The sequence below is a fragment of the Pelodiscus sinensis genome, chromosome 10, assembly GCF_049634645.1.
Source record: "Pelodiscus sinensis isolate JC-2024 chromosome 10, ASM4963464v1, whole genome shotgun sequence".
In the NCBI taxonomy this organism is placed as follows: domain Eukaryota; kingdom Metazoa; phylum Chordata; order Testudines; family Trionychidae; genus Pelodiscus; species Pelodiscus sinensis.
In genome coordinates this window covers 27305630-27332318 of record NC_134720.1, presented here as the reverse complement: position 1 = coordinate 27332318, position 26689 = coordinate 27305630, and the positions used below count along the sequence as shown (strand labels likewise).

At 40.5% G+C, this 26689-nt stretch overlaps 1 protein-coding gene across 3 annotated transcripts in view; it reads right to left on the bottom strand.

The window, feature by feature from the left end:
* Positions 1-233: 233 nt before the first annotated feature.
* AADAC (arylacetamide deacetylase) overlaps positions 234-26689 on the bottom strand; it is a 105855-nt gene continuing 79399 nt past the window's right edge. For all 3 annotated transcript variants that reach the window (XM_075937731.1, XM_075937732.1, XM_006115950.4), the window contains 4 exons: positions 15714-15936; positions 13566-13635; positions 6890-7061; positions 234-5633 (listed from right to left, as the gene is read on the bottom strand). In XM_075937731.1, coding sequence (XP_075793846.1) covers positions 5025-5633; positions 6890-7061; positions 13566-13635; positions 15714-15936 — 1074 coding nt within the window. In that variant the 3' untranslated portion in view covers positions 234-5024. The remainder of the gene's footprint in view (positions 5634-6889; positions 7062-13565; positions 13636-15713; positions 15937-26689) is intronic.

Below are 26689 nucleotides of genomic sequence, written 5' to 3'. Positions count from 1 at the left end.
TCATTATGGACATGTAATAGCAACTGTCCCCTCAGAAAAATGAGTCCTTTGCTTGACATGGCACACACTGTTAAGTGAGAAGGGAGTATTGTCTCTGCTAGCTTGAATGTCTCAGCCCTATTCATTTATGATAGAAACTGAAGCAATTCCCTTAGCCAGCTTCCCTTTTTGTAGAGGATTTTTCAAAAGCATCCAAATGCCTTAGCAATACAAAATACAGGACTATGTAGCACTTTAAAGACTAACAAGATGGTTTATTAGATGATGAGCTTTCGTGGGCCAGACCCACTTCCTCAGATCAAATAGTGGAAGAAAATAGTCACAGACATATATACCAAAGGATACAATTAAAAAAATGAACACATATGAAAAGGCAAATCACATTTCAGAACAGAAGGGGAATGCGGGGGGGGGGGGGGGGGAGGGGGGAAGGAAGGTGAATGCCTGTGAGTTAATGATATTAGAGGTGGAAAAGGGTAGATGTCTGTGAGTTAATAGTATTAGAGGTGATAATTGGGGAAGCTATCTTTGTAATGGGTAAGATAGCTGGGGTCTTTGTTCAGCCCCCCCGCGGAGAGTGTCGAGACTAACACGGCTACATTTCTATCACTATTCTATTAGCAATACAAGTCTCCTCGATTTAGTAGATGGAAAGGTCCCAGGCTGAAATCCTTGATAATGAAATGTAATTGAGACCTATGTCCTCATAGATAAGAGCAAATACAATTAGGGTTGCATGGTCTACGTTAGTACTAACATTTTCTTATTTTGGGGTGACTGGCTTTGCAAATTACATGTTTTTCTATGTGGATTTTTTTTTAAGCAAAGTATAAGAATTCCTGAGGTTGAGCGCGTCTGACTTAGAACATACTAAGGGCAGGGATGCATCAATGAATTTGCAAGTGAGCAACAAATCTTTTCACTAGTATGTCAGTTTGAATCCAGCTCACTAGGGTGAAGATTAAGGTGCTACAGGACTCCTTGTTGCTTTTGCAGATCCAGACTAACATACTGTCCCTCTGATAGGGTATGGATTGTTTCTATCTAAATTCTAAAGGATGTTTGGGTGCCCTTATTGGGGATGAGTTTGGTGGGTCTCAGTGTCAGCTTATACATCACAATTCATCCCTACAATTGGGGCCAATTGCCATACAATGGCTAAGAGTGGCCAAGAACTGCCTGGGTTGTATAGACTAAATGCCTGCTTCAGGGTAGGGTGGGGACAGCAAACCTGTCTTGCAGATAGACAGCAAGATCCAGTCACCAACCCTGATTCAGCACAATTTTGTATGGGAGGACATTCATGATTATTTGGAAATTAGGTGTGACTATGCAAGTCAGCTCCTTCTGTAATTTAAATTTACATAATGCCACACTTGGAGCTACCCAAACATTGACAGTGCCTCCTACTCCCTCTGAACCGCCTTCCCACTCTGTCCTGACTCATTCCTAAATCCTTTGCAGCCACCCCATCAGTCTAAATGTATATAAAATGTATACAGAGTAAAAACATTAAAAACTATGAAAGTCACCTTTTAAGCTTAACTATAGAAGCCTGACAATAGCTTAGAAATGTCAGTCAGGCCAACCCCATGCCTAACTCCAATCTTTCTGTATTTCTGGGTGTGTCTAGACTACAGGTTTTTGTTTTTGTTTTTGTTTTAAAGTGGCCTTTTTTAAAAAAAACTTTCTCTGTGTCTAGACTGCTGCTGCGTTCTTTCGAAAGTAAATCGAAAGAACGCAGCAGTTTTTTCGACCACAGAAAACCTCGTTGTATGAGGAATAACGCCTTTTTTCAAAGTGCTCTTTTGAAAAAAGGCTCTATGTAATACAATCTGTGCTTTTTTGAAAGAGAGCATCCAGACTGCCTGGGTACTCTCTTTCAAAAAAGCGGCTTGCTTTTTCAAAAGTACTGGTTGTAGTCTAGATGCTTTTTTTCGAAAGAGGCTTTTTCAAAAGTATCTTTTGAAAAAGCTTCTTTCAAAAGAGGCTTGCAGTCTAGACTTAGCCAAACAAAGCTTAACAACAGGTGCATTTAAGTAATGAAGGGACAAATGAGGCTATGTCTACACTACACACTTATTTTGAAATAACTTATGTTATTATGTAATAACAGAGTGCGTGTCTAGCCTATGTCTGCACTACAAAGAAAAGTCGGAAAAAGATACACAAATTGCAAATCACAATTTGCGAATCTTTTTCTGCTTTTCTTCTGAAAAAGGCTTTTTCGACATTTGGCCCAGCTACACAGAGCCAAATGTCGGAAAAAACCCTCTTTTGGAACATCCCTTCTTCCTCATAAAATGAAGTTTACAAGAATGCCAAAAAATGTTTCTGCTTTTTGGAATTTTTTGGGGGAAAGCAGACACATTCTTTGGATGCAGCAGAGCTTTTCTGGGATACCTCCAGTATTCTGGAAAATTTCTGCAGTCCAGACATAGCCCTACACAGCAAGCCCATTATTTTGAAATAATTTTGAAATAATGGGCTTCTTACTCCAACTTCTGTAACCCTTATTTCATGAGCAATGGAAGTCGAAGAAAGAGCATTCTTCTTTTGACTTCCTGCTGTGTAGGCAGCGCCAAAAGTTGAGTTAAGGTACTTTGAGTTCAGCTATGCAATTAACATAGCTGAAGTTGTGTATCTTAACTCGACTTTAGCCTGCAATATGGATGTATCCTGAGTTCTAATAGTGATGCCCTGAATGTTGTGTTGGGAACTTTTTTGGGGGGAGGAAGGTCCTTTCAAAATTCAACAAAATATTTAAGGCTTAAATTTAACTCATCTATGTTTTCCATCTCAAGTCACATTTTATATTTTTCAGAATTTCAAAAAGCTGAGCCAACACACTGTTTTTCTATCTAGGGCAGAGTTGTTTACATGTGCAAAACCAACTGTGCTTTAAATTATCTTGTTGGTCAGTATGTACCCAAATCTCAGTTCCTGCAACATGTATACACGAGGAGAGGAGGGGAACAACCACTCTTCTATTTGTTATTTGAACTCTTCTAACAGACTGAATGAGGAGTGACCTTTTCTAAACATTTATAATCAGAATGTCATTTTAGCAGCAGTGCTTTGGTGTTTGTGTGGATAAAAACGATTAAAAAGATGATAAGCAACAATGGCAACACAATTCAGCTCCTGACTACTGATCTCCATGTTTGCCGCCAGTTGTGCACCTCCTTTCTTCCCTGAGCTAATACCCATAAAATGATACTTGAAGCCTCACTATGTAATTTAAAACCAGCTTTTTCTATTGCTTAAACTAGAGGAAACCATTCTGAGTAAGGAAAATAGAAGGGGGATTAAAATGGCCTATTTCACAGCAAGCCTTAGAATTTTCTTATCTGTCTATGATAGTATTCACCCCAAACTGAAGCAGAGGCAACTACAATATACATGATTATATTACAATAAAAAGAAGGGTCAGCCTGAAAATATAGGTGAGCATTAACTAGATAGTGTGTTGGGAAAACATGCAAACTTTACAGACTAATTTTCAAGAGAGAGAGCACACCTAAGAGAATGTTCTTTAGTTCCATGAAGCCCCCTGCTGTTAGAAAAGAGGAACTGTGCTTCTTGAGCTATGCATAGTTGTCCACACTGCACAAAGCTTGGTAAGGTTCCTGCTCCGAATCTAGTATAATTCATATGTAGTCCCAGGCTCACATCACTTCTTTTTTATTGATACATTTATTTCAACTACTTTCCTTTCAAAAGGGACAAAAGTCTTCAAGATGGTTAGAAGATACTGACCACTTATAACTCCATCAAAATCAATGTGGGGGGTCCATCATCTCATAGGATTTGGCCCAAATTAATTATACTACTTATTTTTATATATACAGAGTGAGCTTCTTTATTCTCTCCTATAAACACAAGAGTTTGAAAGATGCACAGTACATTGTGGTAGAATCAAAGGCAAGTTTAATTTTTATAACAATGATGAAAAAATGAAGGAAAAATAGGATAATCATTACACACAAGTTCTCTTTTTTACATAGCTGTAAAAAGGTTGCCTTCTTGAAGACTGAGTTTTTCTTAGAGAGAAAATACACGTTACCAGCACATCAAAAATCAATAAATATTCAAATAGATATATGTACAAAACAAACAAAAATTCAGGGATGTGACTTTTAATGAATTCCAAAACATTTTAGACACATTTGTAATGTACTTATGTTTGTGGTAAAGCATACACATGCAATATTGACTGAGATTTGTGTCTTGAGTCCATACCATGAGTAAGTATAGATTTAAAATTGTGCTGTATGCAAATATTATACTAACGGAATAAATTCAGCAACCCTGAAATCATAAGGTTTACATGTAATGAGTAATAAGAGAAACACAAGCCACAAAATGGAGTTATTGTAAGGTTGTAATCTTCAGCATTTTGTTTTGATGATACAGTACCCAATGCTGTTAAATTACATTTTTTTCCTTCCAGTAAACAAAAGTTAATGATTGTGATCAGACAAAGTCTAATAATGGCACAAAACCTAATTATCTATTTATAAAAAGCAGTCATATTCAAATTCAGTTATGTTTTCAACTGCTTCCTTAAACTCTGCCAAGAAGACAAACATACCCACACAAGTGCAAGCCATAAAGGCATGTCAGGCTTAGATAAAATTGTTTCCTTACTTCAACAATGGAATTTGGTTCCTAAACTGCCATTCATCTCCATCTCCAGACTCATTTCTCACTGATGACTATGGGAACTGATTGCTACGGATGATATTAAATAGGATACAACAAACATTCTGTTGTTATGTAATCACTGATAGCCATTCAAGGACATGGGGAAGGACACTAAGAAGGATCAGCACACATACAGGCTAATAAGTCATGGAGCATCGATTGTTATAGACAAGTACTGAAAGACAGATATTCCTTGGGGACTATGCTTTGGCAATTTCACATCCACAGTGTTTGGTGGGGATCATTTTCTCCCCAAATACAGTGTTCCAACCAGACCCATGATTAAGAGCCAAATGCATTAAATATGCATTTTCACTTTATAAGTTCATATTTAACCACTCAATATATTTATTTGCAACTCTGTGTCCTAGAGCTAAATGAGTTGGGCTTGTAATAAACATTAGAACCCCATGAATTGCTCCCTCAATGTGGTCATGTATTACTTCAATTCCTGCTTCTCTAAGTCGTGAGACATACATGAGTCCATCATCTCTCAAGACATCATGTTGACATGTGAGGACATATGTCATAGGTAAGCCAAGTAACTTGGTGTCATCAGCCAAGAGTGGTGCTGCTCTTGGATCCAGAAATCCTGGATATTTTTTTCCAAACCTGGAACTTCCATACTTTGGGCCCACATAAACATGATCCTTTTTAAATTCTTCAGGCAGCAAATTACTCCAGTTTACAAGCCTAAACAAATGGCTTGATTCTGCAGGGACATGCCTATTGGAAGCCATTGCTTCTTTGAGAGAGATGTCAGTAGTAAAGTATTCACTCCAGAATCTGACCATCAATGACCTGGGTAGAATCGGCTTGTTCTCATTATCTCTATAGGATGGCGAATCCAGATCAAGGGTCTGAAGAGCAGGGTAAAGTAAGACTTGGATCTTAAGTTTAACTTTAACTTCAAGGTCCTCTAGCAGCTGTAAAAAATTAAAATATTTACATAATCAAAGGTTTCAGTTTCCCGACAATGAGTGAAGATCCTACAATAAATGGAATTAATATGTTTATTTTACAGTATAAGCAAAATAAAGTAAAACATAACAGATTACTTAAAAAAAACCTTTTAGTTCATAGGAAGGTCACTAAGACAACATTGTTGTATAAAAGCCCTGAGCAGAATCCTGAATGATATTAACTGTTTTGCCCTATAAAGTGCTAAGTGAAGAAATGGCTCCATATTGTTTCTTACTCTGAATGAAAATAATACATCTGAAAATGTTCTTCTTTAAAGGGCATTAATTGGAAGTCACTGGTGCATTTCTAATGAGCAAAAAATGCTATTTTGTAATATTCATGATTTATGAAGCATAGATTTTTTTGAGACTTCATTAATTATTTTGCACTACATAAACTGTATCCACTTGTCTTATTAAATCCGAGGAGAGATTTAGAGTATAATAATTGAGCTTTCATGCATCCTTAACGCATGAAGAACAAAATGAGAGTACATGAAATAAATTCAACATCATGGTTGCTTAAAATGTCATGCTAGCCTTCACCCAGCTGTACTGACCACCATGAACATGGAACACTTCCAAAGCAGCAACATTACAAAATACAAGTTTTTCCCAGAGCAGACATCCTTCAGTACAGATTGAGTGTCTTAACTAAACAGAACAACCTGCTTACAAAACTGTATTAACACTGATCAGTTGCTCACATTTAATCACCTTTTGGAATAGCACTTTAATCAAAATAGACCAAATTCTGCATTTTTTTTAAATCCCTTTTATATGGACTTTCACCTGAGAAATGGCTGCATGACTTGACACTAATTATTATTTTATGAAGTAGAGCTTTTTTCTGAAGGAGTATGCAGATTTAGAAAGTGCCCCCCAAACATGTTCTGACATCTGCTGCAGAGTTTTATCAGGAACTGCTATAGTGTTACTAAGTAGAAGCATCACTAATAACAACTAAAGTATATTGTGTGCTGCAGCAGTTTGTTCAATCTGAGACATTAAAACCACATTCACCAACCTGAGAACTGATGTTTTCTCTCTACGCACTTACAGCCGCTCACTGACACCAGCATAAATGTAGATGAAAAATAATTGGGAGGCACATTTTTCTTTAATGAACAGAGATATTTGCGTGCGGTGTTGCTGAATTACCCTGGTAAGAAAAATGAGTAGAACAAACTCTCTAGACCTGTAAAATATAAGCCACATACCTTCTGTGCCACTGCTGCGGCCAAGTTACCTCCTGCACTATCTCCTGAAACACAGATCCGATGTGGGTCCACCCCATATTGTGCAAGAACACTGTTTTGTAGAAAAAACTTCACTACAGTATACACGTCTTCAAACTGAACTGGAAAATGATACTTGGGTGCTAATCTATACCTGTGGGAAAGAAAAACAGGTATTATTTGGAGCTGCTTGACAAAACAAACATGTTTCAAAGTTGTTGATTTGTATGAACATTCACACATTATTTCAGTGGCAAAAAATTTCTGACACACAACTGTTTTTTCCAACCTGACAATTCTAGAAGGAAATATTGAGAAACAGCCATGTCACACTCAGAACGTAAGGGAATTAATGTGCATTTTCACAATCTATTGGAGTGCCCGTTGATTTAATATTAGTCTTACAAGACAATGTAATTACTGCATTGGCGTCTGGTGCATCAAGGCAATTTCCTATTGCAAAGAGGAGGCTATGAAAACAATAGAATCCTAGAAGTAGTCTTCAATTGATTGCATTATTGTGTTCTGCAGTTTTTCTGTAATTAGGCACCCATGCTCATCAATTATTTGCTCAGCATTGCAAATGGCTCTGTGATAGTCACATTTGGATAGTGATCTGAAAATAAAATCCATGTTTGACCTTTCATAATGAATTCCCAGTGGACAATCCTTTGAAAAAAAGACACACAGCTACATAACCATCCTGAGTAATTAGGCACGACAGCCTAACATCCAAAGCAGATTGCAGAGTTAAACAAAGGGATCTCACAAAACTGGGTGATGGGGAAATAAAATGGTAGATGAAATTCAGTGTTGATAAATGCCAAGTACAGCACATTGGAAAACATAATACCAACTACACATTCAGACTTCATCATTTTGTATTAGCTGTTACCTCTCAAGAAAGAGCTCTTGGTGTTATCATAGAACGTTCTCTGAAAACATCTGCTCAATCTGCAGAGGCAGTAAAAAAAAAGCTAATGGAATGTTTGGAACCATTAAGACGGGGATCAATAATAAGACAAAAAATATCAGAAGGCCATTACACAAAGCCATGATACACCTACACACTGAATAGTGCATGAAGTTTTTGTAACTTCAGCTGAGCAAACACATATTAGAATTAGAAAAAGTACAATAAGAATGATTTAAAAAACAACAAATAGTCTAGTAGCACCTTAAAGAGTAACAAAACATTTAGATTTTATCATGAGCTTTCGTGGGCTCAACCCACTTATTCAGATGACAGGAGTGTTGGAAGTCCAAGAATAAATAAGGGAAGGAGAGGGGGAGAGAAAGAGGGAGAGGAAAAAATGGAGGAGGAGAAGAAAAAAATGAGACTGTGAGTAGATAGCCGAGTTAGCCTGTAACAGGAAAAACTTAAAAAACAACAAATAGTCTAGTAGCACCTTAAAGACTGAATGCAGTGGTGGGTTCCTGGGTTCCTGGATGAACTGTATAGAATCTGGTGTTGGTCATCTTCCTTTCCAAGTGCAAACTAATGGTTCTTATGAGCCTCTTGTAACTATTTAGTCTTTAAGGTGCTATTAGACTATTTGTTGTTTTTTAAGGTTTTCCTGATACAGACTAACTCGGCTACCCCTCTGAAGTTTTAGAATAAGAAAGAGAGTTTAAAAAGACTGGCACTTTTCGGCTTGGAAAAGTGAACTAAGGAGGGATATGATTGAGGTCTATAAAATAATGAATGGTGTGGAGAAGGTGAAATGGTTATTTACCCCTTCACATAGCAGAAGAACCAGAAGTCAGTCAATGAAATTAATAGACAGCAGGTTTAAAGGAAAGGTAAGTACTGCTTCACACAGTGGCTAGTCAACTCGTGGAACTTATTGCCAGGGAATTTTCTGAAGGCCAAGAGTATAACTGAATAAAAAAAGAGAATTAGTTGAGTTCATTGAAAATAGGGCCATCAATGGCTCGTTGCCAAAATGGTCAGGGATAGAAATCCAAGCTGTGGGTATCCCTAAGCTTCTGACTGCCGGATGGAGGGTCTGGATAACATGGGATGGTTCATGTGATAATTTCCCTGTTTTATGGCACTGTTGGAAAGTAGGAAAATTAGCTAGATGGACTATTGATCTGATCGGGCATGTCCGTTCTTAAGCTTTATAGTACAGACCATAGTTATAAGGGATGTTCACTGCCAGAAAGCAGGAGTGGGATACTGCCATGCTCAGAGCTATTACAGAGGCACAGGGCCTCCACACAAATGGCACTGGCCACTTGCAGATTTCTTGGGGTCCATATGAACACATGGGGATCTTCCAAGTTTTACAGTGGCCACTGCAATCTTTTCTTGGGGAGGGAAATGTCATATGCCATCCCCCTACAAGAGTGGAATATGCAGTGGGGAGGGACTCTAAGAAGAGCATGGAAACTTCCTTCCTCTGCAACCCTTTTCATGGACTTTTCTGTAGGAAGGAATGACCTGGTGTAGAGGTTTTTCTATTATGCCCAACACTCTAGCAATGGAGTGCTTGTTATAAAGCTCTTGCTTCAAGGATGTAGAATTCAACTATAAAAATCTATTCCTGAGTGAACTAGCATGATGAGGTGTGGATACCCCACATTAGGCCAGAAGTCATTAATACCACACTGTACACACACACACACACACACGGCCATACTGGACATACTCGAAGTGCTGTGCCAGTATAAAAGGGAACAGCTCATCTCAGTCAGGGGCAGAAGGGAAACTGAAGAGGAAGGATCTGTGGTGGAAAACTAGCCACAGCCCCTGCTGGTGGAAACTGGAGACCCAGAGGAACAAAATAGTCTTCTATGGCCAATGGAGCCCCAGGGAAAGACTTGTGCTGAGGAACCTGGAAACCCTGAGGCTTCATGGACTGCCAGACCGCAGACTATGATAGGGAGTGACCCAGGGAGGGTGTGGTATCTCCCAGATGGGTGAGATGATTATGTTTTGGTGGGATTCCCCACTGAGCCAGTGGCAGAGTCTGCCATCACGGCTACAGTTCTGGGTCAGGACCCGGTGGAGTTGGGTGGGCCCAGGTTCCTCTCCCTGGGCCTTCGGCCCCCTATTGGTGGCCCCTATGGTATTGGCCATTAGGTCATGCTGCCCTGTACCGAGAGGCCACCCTAATAGGCTCTGGCTGCCAGACCACCCTGCCCTGGATACTAGGGCTATTGCCTTCACTCTAGGCCTTGGACCTCTGGGTTGTGAGGTTACAGACTAACAGACTTGACCACGGTGCCCACACACCCATTAGCCATCCCATGATAGGACCGGGTGTGCACACACCACTACAACTAGTTTATAATGAAGAATCCTAATTTTCTAAATAAAAGCAAACTGTATATTTCAAAGTTATAAAAATGTAAAAATTGAAATATGAAAAAAGACACAGGGCAGCTTCAGGCACCGTTTAAAAGATGCGAAATATGGCTTCCAATCTGTAGATGATTTTTCACTATTTCATATATGTCTCTTAAAAGTAGACCCACTCTTTTTAATAGATCAATACAGAATTATATAAAATATTGCCCTAATAATTGAAAACCAGCTTCTCTCACCATCTCCTAGAGTGGCCAGGTGCCCAGTTTTTGAGCAGAAAGTAAGTTGAAAAGGGAACCTGACAGTGTCCCATCATCTCTATTGACTGGACACTCAAAGTCCAGTTATTGTGGGTGAAGAAAGTGGAGAAGCACTGGGTTACCACCTGTACCAGTTCCTACTCAACTGGGGCTGCCTCCTACCTGCATTGGGCAGCTGCAGCTTCCGGCCTCAGACCCACAGGTGAGTCCCACCCGACCCAGGCAGAATGGTTAGAGGTGTAACAATATGGTTTTTCTATTGCCATATTGGAAAGCCTAAATCCTTCCTCTGCAGCCAGACTGAAGAGCAGCAGCCATTAGCTGTAAAGCGTGGGGGTCACATACTCACATTCCATCTAAATTGCATTACAATAGTGTCATACCAGACTGTTCAGAAGGAGATTCCATCCTAATGGCAACCAATATACCCGGTAAAGAAACAGATCTCAAGATGGGTAAAGAAAACTTAGTTTAACAGCATTTTGTCTGGCAAGAAACTGTTTATCAATAGTTGAGGTTGCAGAACCCTCGTTCTATGATTATGGTCCTCACTTTCCTATTGTTTGGCTGTGTGGTCTCTGTCTGTTTTTTAATTGTTTCTGTTTGTTATATAATTAATTTTGCTAGGTGTCAATCAACTAAGGTGGAGGGTATGATTGGTTAGGTAGATCTGTTACAATATGTTACAACTGGTTAGTAAAATTAGAGTAAAATAATTGGTTAAGGTAGCTAACCAGGACTCAAGTTTTACTGGGGTCCAAGAAGGAGACCAGCAGGAAAGGGAAAGAGGAAGAAAAGGGAAAAGGAAGAAAGAAACAGAAAGAAGAAGAAGAAGGGGGAAAGACTTGGAAGAAAGGACTCACCTCCAAGACCCAGCCTAAGATCAGAGCTGCCAGGACTCCTCTGCATGACTGAGATGTGCAGCAGCCAGGATCAGATGAGAGTGACCTTGCCTGGTCAACAGGGGAAGTTGCCTGTTTATCAGGATTGGTGAGCATGGCACTGTATGTAGCATGTATATTCTGCTTGCTTGGCAATTGTCAATAGAGAGTAAGGATATTACTGTGTAAGGTTCTTTCAATGGTAAAAGATCCTGAAGACATGCAGGAAGTTATGCCCTAAGCACTAGGAATTGGGTAAGGGTGGGTGTGTAAATTAACAGGGTTGCACCTTGAGCCCTAGGAGGTGGGTAAAGGTGTGTGTCCCTAAAGTGTGGAAGCGATAAAGAAATATGTGCGGGTAACAGGTGGGAATAGAAAAGCAGAGAATGACAAGGGGAAGAGCAGTGGACAGGGGCAAGGTCTGGGGGGAAGAGGTGGGGCTAGGGAAGTTCTGGCATTTCTGGTTTAGTGTCCAGTTTTTAAAAATATTACCCCAAGTTGACAACCCTACTCCCCCATGCACAGACCAACCAAATTTAATTTCGCTTTGTAATGGCATTCTAAAGGTGTGGATTCCATGCAGGTCTTTTTACCATTTGACTGAGCTGCTTTGGATCAGTCCTCTGGAAGAAGAAGGAAAAGCATTCAGGAAGGGTGCTGCTCTTTACCACCCTAAATCATTCCCTGAAAATGAAGCTGTGGGTTCTGGCTCTAGCCTGTTCAGTTTTCTGCAAGGAAGTAGGGGCCTACTGTGAGAGAGGAAATAAAATGAGAGCAGTAGGGTTTATCCCTATCTAGGGCTGTGTCTAAACTACACCCCTCTGTCAGCAAAGGGATGTAAATGAAGCACTTTGAAAGTGCAAATGAAGCGGGGATTTAAATATCCTGTGTTTCATTTGCATAATCGCGCCATGGCGTTGTTTCGAACAAGCGCCATTTCAAAACTGAAACCATGGTTTAGATGCGATTTTTTCGACAACAGGGTGTGTTTTCAAAAGATCCGGTACTGATTATGCAAATGAAACATGGGATATTTACATCCCTGCTTCATTTGCACTTTCAGAGTGCTTCATTTACATCCCTCTGACAACAGAGGGGTGTAGTTTAGGCACAGTCTAGATACAGAGCAGAAATGTAGCTACCTAGGCCAGTGTTTCTCAAACTTTTTTTAAAAAGTACCACTTAATATATATATATAAGTACCCCCAGCCCTCCCACTCTAACCCAATGCACCCACCCCTCCCCCAGAGCCAGGCACTCCCAGCTCCCTCCTTACCCAGTGCCAGGCATATGGCAACCTTACCTTTGAAGTGTCTGCTCCCTCCACCTGGCCCTGCCTCAGCGGCTTGTCTACAGGGAGCAAGTGGCCTGCCAGCACTGGGCTTGCCACCTGGGGGTGTGTGTTCCCAGCCTGGCGCCCCCCTGTGGCACCCCGGGGCAACTGCCCCCCCCCACCGGCTATGCCACTGATGCGGGGGGGGGGGGGAGGGTGTCCTTTGGAGCAATGCTTATTGTGCCACTTCACCGCCTTTTAGCTCCTCTCTGCGCCGCCTCAGGAGCTAAAACGGGCAATGGGGATGTGTTGTACTGGGCTGCTAGTGGGGGTGAGAGGTAATGCGCGTCTCCAGATCCAGCTGCCCTCCCTGTGGGAGCACACCAGGGAGGCTGCCAGAGAGGAAACAAACTAGGAGAGATGGCCGTGATTTTTTTTCCCTTCCTCTCCCTGCAATTTGGAACTGCCCCGAGTCTCACCGGAGCCGCCGCCGCTGCCATAGCAGCCACGCGCTTTTCCCACCAGTGCTGGGGCGTGTGTACAGAGCAGCTGTTAACATCTGGGGCACGGCTCTGAACATTCCATTTGACAGGCACATGCCACTGCCCCCTCCCCAACCCCTTTCATGGCAAAATCCCAGACATTTTTGGCCAAATTTCACTTGCGTTGACGTACCACCCAGACTTCTCTCACGTACCCTTAAGGGTACACGTACCACTGGTTGCGAAATACTGACCTAGGCTATGCCCCTCACAAAAGAATACCCATGCACCACCACAGGGACAATGTTCACTATTAAAATCTTTGCAATTTTGTTTGCAAGTAATTATCATTAACCACATAAAACACAAACCCCCAACACAAATATATAGGAAACAAAGGGCCATTTATCCCAACCCCTAAGTCAAGCTAGAAACAGAATCTCTCTTACTCGACTGATACAACAACAGCATTTAGCTTGCTTGCAGTCCATCTTGAGAGGAGGTCATAGGGCTCCATGGCTGAAATGAAATAAATCACTTGAAGCATATTTGATTGCACTTAAAAACAAATATGTAAACAGCCCCACTTGGCAGAAATCTGGTCCCTTTTCAAAATCTCCACAGTTCATTGCCTTCACAGCAGTGCAATTCAACTGCTGTACTTACAACTTTATCGAGAAGCACAAAGGAAATCTAATGATTCAACTCTTGCTTGAACCCATACAAGACAACATCCATGAAAGAACAATGCATTATTTAAACTCATGAAGGTGTAAGTTTTATGGTGGAGAAAAAAGGAATGAAAATGACACCATGGAGCAGATTTATCTTTCAGTCACATGCGTGCAATCATGCTGAAATTAAAGAGGTTGCATGTCTGTTAGAGAAGCAAATTTGTCTTAAGTCTCTGGCACACTAGCAGCCAGCTTCCCTAGTATAGGGAGCAATGCAATGCAATTTATATAGGGTCATTAGGAATTTAAGCCATAGATGCTTTGTTTGTGTTACCAGTACAGCTGTGGCTGCTTGTCCTAAAATGGTAATTTATAACAACTTATTAAGTTGTTAAAGTACATTAAGAAAAAAACAGAGAATGTGTGTGCTGAGGGAGAATATGACTGGGTATCATTCCAATTGAACAATACTATCAAAAGCACAGCACAAAAAATTAAATGTTTTTATAATGCCTTGTTGGAAATAACGTGGAAGACGACAAAGTAAAAACAAGCAGGGAGATTGCCTCCTAAAGTACAAAACTTAACTGAAACAAAACTTTACATTCTTCCAGGAGAATGCACAGCATGTGAAATGCAGAGCTAATAGGAAAACATTCCTCTAAATGGTAGAGACCCTTTTAAATTACTTGTGAGCCTTGGATTTATTTATACAGCATAGCACCCCAAGGGAGCCATGACAGACAAAGAGAAATATAATTAATGCAGTGGTAACTGAAGAAGCAAGCTCAGCTAAAAATCTCTCTCTCTTTTTTATATATAACACATTTTCTCTGCCAGTGAAAACACAAGACAGACAGGGCCCTTGCTCTAATTTCTTAAAATGATCTCCTAATTCAGGCCTTTGCTACAGGCACAGTCCTGAAAATTACCCTCAATGGTAAAATAAATGTGAAAAGTTAATGTGTAACTGCCTTCTCATGAAGAAAAGGGGAACCCCTCAGTGCACTGACTTGTTAGGAGGGTTTCCTAAGGAGGCATTTTGAATAAAGTACCTGCTTACAGGGGATATGGAGTAACAGACCTGACAACCTCAGCACTGCACTGTTTGATTTCTTCCAATTTTCTCTCTACGTTCATTTTTAAAAAACAAGGGGAATCTTAGGTTTGGGTCTGTCCTCTTTCTGTCAGAGAAAGGCAGGTGGTTGCTTTTTCTTTCCTCCTTTATAGACAGCAGAATCATGTGGAGTAGCATCTGGTAGTCAGAGCACCTCTATCTTCCATTCCTTTCCCTGGGTTGCGTTCTGGAGATATACCTATCCCATCTCATAGAACTGGAAGGCATCTTGGGAGGTCATCGAGTCCAGTCCCCTGCCCTCACGGCAGGACCAAGCACCATCCCTGGTTGTTTCTGCCTGGCTCTAAGATGCTGATGACTTGAGGATGCTTCTCTCCCCTGTCTTCAGCCCACTCTCATGGGTTAATTGTGAATGATAGGTGGATGCTCAAGAGAAACTCAGTTGTTCTCTTGTGACGGATGCTTCTTCTTCCCTGTGAGGCTCCATCATCTGTGATTAAGCCTCTGCGGGGCCTTTCCTCTTCTGGGACACATCTTCTTTCCCCATTTAGATGCTATTCTCCCTTCTGAGGAACCAGCCCACTCCTGTTCCTGCTCCTTTTGTTAGCATAACAAATCCATGTGCCACAGATAACATTTATATGATCTCATACACAGGAATGTGCAACTAGAACCTTTATTCTGCCCCTGTATCATCTGAGCTACAAGAGAACTACTGCAACTGTGATCAATAGCAGGTCCCTTTACTGTTTGTGTGGACCAGTGACTAGAAGGCAACATTCTTACTAAGGTGAGACCTTTTGGTACAAGGTTCTTGTCAGTGAAAAGAAGAATCTTGCATTTACCTGAGCCTCCCACACACCAGCCTCCACCGTGAATGTAAATCACTGCCCTTCTGAGCCCACTGGATTGCTTCTTGGGTATGAACAAACGGACTGGAACATTGTTGAATTTTGTGTCAGTGACTGTCATATTTTCATCTGATACTGGTGCGGTGTACTCCATACTTGTGATCATCATCAGAACTTCCATGTAGTGCATCAGACCTAGCCACTCAGTCAATTCAGCCTAAGATCAAAGGAAATAAAAATAATGTTTAACTCTAGTATCTTATGTATAGAGTGAACCATTCTGGTGCATTACATATTAAGTACAATAAAGGCCCTTCTTTTCTTTATTTAAATCAATAGTAGTTTTACCATTAACCTTTTTTCCACTAAGCTCATCCACTGGTGGTTGCCAATTTCCTGGCCAACTGTATCAGTTTGTAGCAAGTCATACTACCCACTGCCCATTATTTCCCCATCTCTTTTGTGTGCTCTGATCTGAAAAGGAACTTAGGAGCTTCCAAAACCCGGCTTTGTATCTGAATGGAATGTGAGCAGAGGGAGAACTCATCACTGATCTCATTGTAGTTCTGCTTAAAAACGGATTGACAAGTTTATTTAGCATATCAAGCACAAGTTTAACAGCAATGGCGTGGATAGGGAATCCAGGGGCAGGTTTTTGGGTTGGGGTGAGGGTGGGTACATCATTTACATTATAGTGATATGAGCCCAGCGAGCTGATTACATGCCCTTATGCCACATTATATCATGTACCCCGTGGTAGTGACCCACGCATACAAAGAGCCCACATCTCTCAGCATACAAGTTGTGCTCCATATATTTAAAACAAACAAAGGGAAGTTTTTCTTCACTCAGTGCCAGTCAACCTGTGGAACTCCTTGCTAGAGGATGCATTTGTGGTTTTTAAAGTAAAAGGTTCAGAAATGTGGCTAGCCCCAAGGAGGCGCAGAAACAGGCAAACTATTACTAAATATCTTTTAAACTTTTATTAAAGGGCATGTACGTATAAATTATTGTTTTATCAATTTCTTACATACGTAGGCACCAAGTAATTATTAGAATGACCAATAAGCAAAATGCAATACAGTAAAGAAAATTCCTTGAGGTTTCTCTAAATCCCAATAGTGGTTAACAAGGGACTAGGGATTATTAACAGTTACATTTACATCAGTCTTACTTATAAGACTAATCATTTATCTAAAACTTTTAACACTACTACTTAACAATACTTACATTTAACAGACACAAACTACAACAACAACAACATATTTGGTATTCGTTATGTTTGGTATATGTTACGCTCTACAGGAACTCATTTGGTTCAGTGAGCGGGAGGTGGCCCTCGGGTGATCAGTCCTCGGACCTGGCTCATATTCTGCCTTCCAATGTTTATTCGGGATTCCTCAGTTTGATACAGGAAGGGAAGCTGTTTTATAGAGAAAGCTTTTGCGTGCTTTTTGAGATAGGCTAGCAGACCCTGTCTGTTAAGTGACAGGAGAAAGGGGGTGAGATGGTTTCCTGTTTTTCCTTTTCTGCCTTATCGGGCATGGCACAGTCAGCACAACCAGCACGAACTTTACATGAACTCTTTAGGTCTGGTTTTGGTTCCTGTTCCTCTCTGATCTTTAAGTTACATAGTGTAAGGGTTTTTCATCAAAAGTTGACCTTTTGCTTGGTGGCAATATGCACGAGGGGCCTGGCCAGCAAAGAGCCTGCTTTCACAACAGTAAAGGCTAGAACTTTAACAGGGTTCAAAAAAGAGCTAGATAGATTCATGGAGGTTAGGTCCATCAATGGCTATTAGCCAGGATGGGTAGGAATGGTGTCTCTAGCCTCTGTTTCTCTGGAGGTAGGTGACATGGGAGGGACCACATAAGGTTTACCTGTTGTGATCCCTCCCTCTGGGGCATCTGGTATTGGCCACTGTCGGCAGACAGGATACTAGGATAGATGGACCTTTGGTCTGACCCCGTATGGTCGTTCTTATGTTCTTATATGGCTAGTGAAGAACATGTAAATTCTGGTGGATGATGGAAGGGAAGGTGGGGAGTTAGAGCAGGTGGTGTGTTGAGATACCCATAAAACATATAGGAGTGTGTGTTACCCCAGATGTAGGTAATTGGCTGTTTATAGTAGCCCAGAATATATTTATTAGTGAGAGCGCTTTCCCTAAGGGGTAGGCATACTGTTTTTAGTAACCTAGGTTATACTATTAGGGTGAGTGTGGAAGGAAATTAGGGAGGAAGTAAATATGAGAATGCTTGGGGGATGAAGGCGGGGTTTCTGTGAAGCCTACAGCTTGTCAGGGTTTCTGTGAAGCCTACAGCCATTATGGGGTAGACCTGGTGGTGCCCCTGGTCGTGTCCTGCTAAGGTGGGTGGTTTATAGAGTCACAAAGTCTATTATCATGGGGAAAGACCAATGCTTTCCCAGGTCGTCTGCATCCCTCGGCATCCTCTTCTTCTGCATACTCATCCTCTTTCTCTTTCCAGTTTTGAGGTGCACCTTTCGAGGGGGACACACATCTCTGGGGGGGAAATAGGTAAGGTGCCCCCAGAGTGCCCTGGCCAAGTCCCCCACAGTGAGTGGCAGTGACTCAGTCCATGAGGGGGGAGGGAAAAAGGGGAAAAAGAGAAACCCCCCCCTGTCCCTCGGAGTTCTCTTCTGCAGCATCCTTTTCCTCTTTTCATCTTTGGCCACAGCTGTTGGGGGAACATAGCCTTCCAGGTGGGGAAGGTGGGTGAGATACCCCTGGATTTGCCCATGCCATGCCCCCAACAGTGGGTGAGAGTAACTCAGTACCATGGTTATCATCAAAATCATAGTTCAAACTCATGGTCACAATTCCAAAGACATAGTCCAGTCCCATAGTCACAGCCCAAAGTCCAAAGTCATAACATAGAGCCCAAAGTCAAAGTCCATACTCAGGCCTACAGTCTTCTGTGTCCCTTGGCGTCCTCTTCCTCCATGTCCTCTATTTTGTTTGTGAGACACACCTGATGGGGAAGGGTGACCTTTCTCGGGGAGATAGTGAGGAAAATGTAGCACAATATGGTACTGTATTTTAACTACACATATTATGTGTTTTATGCCAAAATTTCCTTCATACCTTCATATAGAATGCATAGCAACAAATAAAAAATAGCACGAGTCAATATAAAAACAAATCAATTGAGATTGGCCTTATATGCCAACAGGGACATGCTTGTCCCTCTCTGTAGCTGCAGAGAACACACCCAGAGAGACAAAAGGGAGAAAGGAAAAAACCCAAATTCCTTTCTCCCAGTTTGAAAGTCCCACCTACATTCCTACTGGTCACTCCACCTGGCTAGGTGTAGTTAAACCCTTAATCCCCAGGCTGCTGGCTAACCCTCATAATCATGACAACTGCTTTTTTAAAAACCTTCCTAGTAGTACTCTAAATAGCCCATTTCAGCATCTACGCTCATCTGTTTTTGTATTTGTTTATGATGACATCAGCTGCATACTAGTCAGCCATGCTTAGGCAAGCACTAAAATATCAGAGTAATGATTTATATATAACAAACATATATTTCCTGAAATCAATAGACTAAAGCTAGGTCTACACTTTTTTTTTTTTTTTTTTTTTTGCACAGAAGAGGATATGCAAATGGATGCTCATTTGCAGGGGAAAAAAACCTTTTTTCGCAAGATCCTGTAAACCTCGATTTTTGAGGAATAAGGGATCTTGTGAAAAAGGGTTGTTGTTTTTTTCTGATAAATGGCCCCATCTACATGGGACTTTTTATCGGCAAACCTCTTTTGCAAAAAGAATCGGAAGAAGATATGCAAATGAGCATGCCATTTTCATATCTTCTTCCACAAAAGAAAAAAAAAGAAAAAAAAGAAACGCAGTCTAGACATAGCCTGAGTAAGATTAAGTTTTTCCAAAGAGGCAAAAACAGGTCTCCATTTCAGAGGAGTCTGAATATGACAGAATGGCCTTACTATAGTGGAAGGCATATTTTAAATGAATACCCTGGTCTGCTCCTGGTAAGGTCAAACAACCTCATAAGATTCTCAGTAGAGTTCTGCAGGCCTGCTATTCAGTACCTATCTATGACAATTAGATGTTCCAAGCAGTACGTGGAAAACACATTCACAGTTTCTAAATAGTCCCTGATTATTTAAGAGGTAGACAACTGCCCCTAAATGGCGATAACATGACTGGTTTAAGATTTGGTGCTCAATATCAAGATAGCACAAGAATTAGAAAGACAGTTTGGATCAGATTCAAAGTCTACCTAGTGGAGTCCAATAGCCTATCTCTGACCATAGTCTGCACTCAGATTCATCAGAGGAAGGTGTCAAAAGTCACATTAGGCAGAAATGGGATAATCTGAGTCCATATTGCGGTCCTCTTTCTCCCTTACTGGTAGAAACAGTGTTAAACCCTGACATACATTTTGGAAGAGGTGTAAAAGTATTATAACACTGGATATGCTTCTTATTGGTATACATATCCAATCTCCCTTTGAATTTGCCATGGGTTTGCCCTCAGTGACATCTGCTGACAATGAGTGCCACAGTCTAATTTCATGCAGTGTGAAAAATATTGGTATTGAAGCTTTTAGCTTCCTTGAATTTCACATTTTATTCATATGTGAGAGAGTAATAACAGAAGCCCACAAAGCATCTTTTTCAGACCATTTGTTATTTTAGGCTATGTCGAGACTACATTCCTCTTTTGAAAGAGGCCTGTAAATGAAGCAAATTGAAAGTGCAAATGAAGCACGGATTTAAATATCCAGTGCTTCATTTGCATATTTGTGTCCGAGCGCTTTTTCAAAACGGGTTTTTTGAAAGTGAAATCTCAGTCTAGACGGGGTTCTTTCGGGGGGAAAAACCCCTTTTTCAAAAGAACCCATATTCCTGAAAACATGTGGAGTACGGGTTCTTTCAAAAAAGGGGTTGGTTTTTTTTTTTTTTTTTTAAAGAACCCTGTCTAAACAGCGCTTTCACTTTTGAAAAACCCTTTTTTGAAAACGCGCTCGGACACGAATATGCAAATGAAGTGATGGATATTTAAATCCACGCTTCATTTGCACTTTCGATTTGCTTCATTTACATTCCTCTTTTGAAAGAAACCTTTATGTTGGTCATAAATTCATATTTTACTTTATTTAAAATGAAGTTTGATAAATTAACACAAAAAAGTTAAAACACCTAATCCGTTTAATAATTTAAATTAAACCATTCTCCCTAGCTGCAGCACTAGCAAAATGGCTCGAGTGTAATTATGTAATTAACAGTGAGTTTCCATTAGCAACTGGTGGTCCATGGAAAGGTTTACATTGAACCAGGTGGTTCACGGGCCAAAAAGTTTGAGAACCACTGAAATAGAGGCACCCCCAGCCTCTCCCACCGAGTTAGTGCAATGCAAGTTGAATTAATGCAATTGCAGTATAGTTGCAAGGGAAGGTCCTCTGGGGGCCAAACTCTGTTGGCAGAGGCCAATGGGAGGAGTTCTTAGAAGGTCACACAACACCCTTTACTTACAGTCATGTGTCCATCTTAACACTGGAAGTCCTGCCAGAGGTGGGACTTTATGTGACAGGTGGGCTTAGCCTAAGGGGGCTGGAGGGTGTGGCTAATGTGTCCCTATTTTTGTTTCAGAAAATATTGTCACTGTATCCATACCACAAAATATAGGAGTGATACAAACATAATAAATGATATTATTATTATTTGGCAGATTATTACATTTTTGCAGATTTTTACATGGCATAATTCATTGCCATGCTATAATATTGATATTGATAATATTTTAAAGTGATCCCCAAATTCCATACAGCGTAACATCCATAATCACTTTTGTTGCCCTTTCCTGAATCCCCTTTGTTCTGTCACCTCCTTTAGAGATGGGCGATGGATATTGCATGCCATGGATCAAGCCACATTTTTTATTTATAGATTTACTTTTATAGAACTGCTTACTTGCATAGTTATTAGACTACAAAATTCTGCTTGACTCCATTGACGTCTACTGAATGTGACCCGCTGTCTCTTTTTATTATATATAGACATTTGGATCAACTTTTTCCCTTTTGTTCTGCAAAATGCTAAGCATCGTTGTCATTGCTATTGCTACTTATGCTGCCAGCAAAACATATGCACCTCGCTGGCTTCTTAACTCCGCCCTGAAGGGAAGGCTTGGTCAAGTCCACACTGGCACTTTACAGCGTTGTAACTTTCTGTCTCATGGGTGTGAAAACACAGCCCCACCACCCAAGTGCAGCAAATTACAGTGCCATCAAATGCCAATGTGGACTGTACTCCCAGTTCTGTTAGCTACTCCCCTCAAGGGGGTGGTTTACATAGAGTACGGGGAGAGCTCTCTCCCAGTGCTCATTTTGTGGCCACATTTTCAGTTTAAAGTGCTGTGATGTAGCAGCACTTTAAACTGTTCAGTGTAGACAAAGCCTATGTGACCTTCAACTGTCCCTTTCCATCAGCAGCAACAGTCTTTTACTGTTATACTTCCAGTTATACTTACAGGCTATGGCTACACTACATGCTTTGCCGAAAGAGGCAATGCAAATGAAACGTGTATTAGCATTTTCTCGTGCTTCATTTGCATATTCTCTTTCATTCAGTTTTTGCTCAAGGGATTTTTGTGGGAAAGGCACAAGGATCTTGCACAAAAAGGGTATTTTGTACAAAAAAGAAAAGGTCCATACTGTTTGTTTTTGCACAAAAAACCCACAAATCCATATTGGGCATAGAGCTGACTATAAAAGCAAAAGGTAAAAGGACTGGAGTTTGGGTCTAATTCTGTTTCAATCGAGTGATCTTTTTTAAAACTTTGAATAACACTGCTACTTATTCCTGTTTTTTTTGTCTGAACTGAGCATTCCAAACAATTTTTATCAGTACATAACCTAAAGAATGAAGAGATTATAAATCAGGACAGAGCCAGGCTGTCACAAGTTGTGTGTCAGCATTCTGCTTCTGCCTTGGCAATCATGTGTTACACACAGAGATATTTTTTCAAGCCAGTCCTGCAGAGAAGCACTAACTGAACTCTACCTGCGGTGCTGATTCAATGTCGCCTATAGCACAGTGCTCTCTTTGCCTGATTTAATCAGCCTGCCAACCATAGGCCATACATAATAAGATCTGAAACATCTCTACTATAAAACATTAGTGCCCCTTTGTGCCCTTTCCCCATTATTTTGCTACTTTCCCCATTCAGTCTTGGATAATGAATGCATCAGCTACTTAGTATTCCATTCCCCAGAAAGATATTCCATTCCATTTTTATAAAGTCAGTTCAGTAGATTTTGATAGAAATATCCAGACACCATACATTCCTTATCCTGCAGAAAAACGCTAGCAAAATGGCCATCCCAGATGGATGAAGGGAATGAAATTTACCAGCTCATCTAAAGTTTGGGACTGATATGGGTATAATATCCCCTAATGAATTGCAGGTGGAGAAAGGCCATGTTTATGGAGTCTCCCTTTCTCTGTCATACCACATAAATACAGGTTGGACCTCGGATGAGGGATTTTCCAGCCCCTTGCCCCTCCCTAGCCCAGATGAGCCACACGCCAGCTCTTGGGCCCCAACCTTTCTGCAGCACCCCAGGACTCTCTGATCCTAGAACATCCATGGTCAGGCTGGACCATGGATGTTGCCAAAGCAGAGCATCCCAGATTTTAGAGGTGCAACCTGTATAAAATTTAAACGTTTTGCAGTTTTCTGAAGTAGCTCAGTTATGTTCCATGCCTTTTGAAAAGCAAACCAACAGGCTTTTCCAGCTGAAGTGCTCAGTGGTAAACAAAGGCTATTTCTCATTCTTTACTCCCCACCAGTCTAACATCTCAATTCAGAAGCCAGGAATTGCACAAATAATACTTGTCAAAGTAATTGTGTCAGTCACAGCAATAGTATTCCAATTCACTCTTAATTGTGTTTCAGACCCACACTCTACAATTGTTCTCTCTAAAAATCAAATCTTCAGGTAAAGTAGATGTAAAGTTTCTCTAGTGCAGTTTCTGAATTCATCAATGTAAACAGAGAGAATATAACCTTTCAAAAAGATTAGTCTTGTATTTTTTTCTGGCTTGTTTCTTTTTCCACTTGCTTCTCCTCCCTAACCCCCTTCAAGTGGAGCTCTGGGTTTTAAAAATATTGAAACCTAGTCCCTCTGTTGCTTTAAAATGTTTAGCTAGAACATGTGGACATCATTATACATGAGCAATGGAATAACAGAACAATGCCATAGTAGCAGGCAAGTCAATGAAGAATTCAGCTTCTGAAATTAAACTTGGATATTTTTAGAATTAGACACCATTTAACTGTTATCATACAAAGCTTATCACAAGTGTTTCTGTGGGGCTCTTTTTAAACTACTATTTAAATCACTGCTAAATGTAGTCCATTAAGCCATAGTTTGATCCCAATCACACCAACATAAATCAGTGCAGCTTCACTTATGCTTGCACTAGCTATTTTAGATTCACATTTTAATGTTACTACTTAGACACAGCATCACATTTTCTGACTTAATAGTACGATACAGTTTTCAGGAACTGGATGAGTTTAATCCAAATATTAACAAAGGTCAGGGGAATGTACTGAAGAAAGCAATACTGTGTTGACAGATGGATTGAATAAGATCACACAACAGGCTTTTTTGGTCTAATTTCTAGGATTCTGCCAGTGATAAAATACATACAAGGATGCATATTTGTTGGATTTTGAATAAACTCACTTGATTTTCAAAAAGATATTCTCCAGTTATTTAAAAAGGTAAAAATGTACTTGATGCTGTGTTAAACCCCTGAATTATAAAGAGTTAGTTAAAATGAAAAATTAAGGCTGAGAAAAAAAGCTGTATAAGAAATTCAAGGCCTTGTTGTGAATTGCTTTTAGAATAGAATTCAGAAAGATCATATGCTTCTCAGGTGACAGGCAACTTATTTTTAAAATCTTCCCACAGAGTTCATGTTTAGGAACCCTCTGCTTCACTCTACTGGAGCAAAAAAAAAAAATTGAAATTGATTTAAAAAAAATCAGAACAGCAGCAGAGGAGAAATAGTGTCTCCTCAACTTTATACTCCTTTGTTACTGCTACACTTCTGACCCTTTGATTCTGCTGAAAAAGGAACTGCCTCCCCTGAACTGTTCCATAGGAATGACTAATGCTGCATTTACCCAGCTTTCTCAGGGTCACCTGTGCCACCCAACTCTACTGCAAGGCTTCTGCAGGGTTTCAGAGAGAAGTCTGAACAGAACTGGGCGATGGTCACTTTATGGCATTTCTCCCTTCTCTGAAGCTTATGAGGTCCCCTAGGCACCTGCTCATTTTTTTGGATGGGCTGTTGAACATGCTAATCAAGTAGAAGCAATAAGTGCATTTACTTAGAGGGAGCTTTACTGCCAGAAATTATGCGGAGGCTGAGCAACTCAAGAGAATAGCTGGTACCCTGCAGGATTCCAGCTACCTTTTTGATGTAGTCCAGTGGTCTGCAAAGTTTAAGAGGCTAAGCTAATGCCTCTCATATCCTCAAATCTCTCCCATTGTTGGGAGCAGGCATCAGTGTCTCCAGAGGCCAACATCTCACCAAAAAAATGCATATTTTATTCCTACCACTAGCAAAGGATGTTTAAACCTAATTGAAGTTTCATACAAGAGTCCCCACAAATCAAGTATCAGCCTTGAGAGTTCTCTGATGGCTGTAAACAGTTAATGCATTAATTCCATTTAATTGAAATTAAATAACTTAATTTCTTGAGTAAACTTTAAAAATGTATTTTGGCTAAATTAATCCTTGTCAAAGGTAAACATCTAGGCTGCGTCTAGACTGGCATGATTTTGCAGAAATACTTTTAACAGAAAAGTTTTTCCGTTAAAAGTATTTCCGGAAAAGCGCGTCTAGATTGGCACGGATGCTTTTGCACAAAAAGTGCTTTTGCGCAAAAGCATCCGTGGCCAGTCTAGACGCAATTTTGCTCAAGAAAGCCCCGATCACCATTTTAGCCATCGGGGCTTTTTTGCACAAAACAGTTCTTCCCTGTTTACACTGGCCCTCTTGAGCAAGTATTCTTGCGCAAGAGGGCTTTTTCCCGAGCGGGAGCGTGAAAGTATTTGCGCAAGAAGCACTGATTTTGTACATTACAAAGTCAGTGCTCTTGCGCAAATTCAAGCGGCCAGTGTAGACAGCTGGCAAGTTTTTGCTCAAAAGCGGCCGCTTTTGCGCAAAATCTTGCCAGTCTAGATGCACCCCTAAAGTATAATTTATTAAATTTATTCAGATTTGAAATAGAATATGCTGCAATAAAAAGCTATAATTGTGAATGAGTGATAAACACAACACAGCATTTGTGGTCCTTCAACATGTAGGGCCAGATTCCAATAGTTCCATTAAAAACTAAACCTTGGCTATACAGTACTTTTGCAGCTGTAACCCAGAAAATATGGAGCAGGAAGATAAGACGGTGGGTGGCCACTGGCCATACTGGGGTTTTTTTAATTTTTTTTTTTTTGGCTCAACAACTTTGGTCTCCTCCTTTTTTTTCCTCAACAGAATTTTTTCTCCCATGGGTTTTTTTTTTGGGAGGAGGGGGGAGAGACGGGACAGGTGTTCGGTATTTTTGGTTAAACATCAGGCAGTTAGGCTGCTTTAAACAGAATTTATTATGGAAAAAATTGAGAGGCTTTTATGCCTAAATTTTTTGCTTTTTAGAATAAAAAGGAAAGTCAAAGTAAGATTAGCTCCCTAAGAGGAAGCAGTAGCATTAAAAAATGATCGTGATTCTTTTTGGTGTCAGTCTGCCCATTGCTCGTGTAGCACTCCGTGTCTCAGGTCCTTTGCACTTTCGTTTTTCATTTCTAAAGCGGTGTTGAAAATTAATTGATACATACTGTAAGTCAATAAAATTAATCATTCCAAACCTGATAAAAACAGTAGCATAGTTTTTCTAGAAAAGTTTAGGGGCAGAG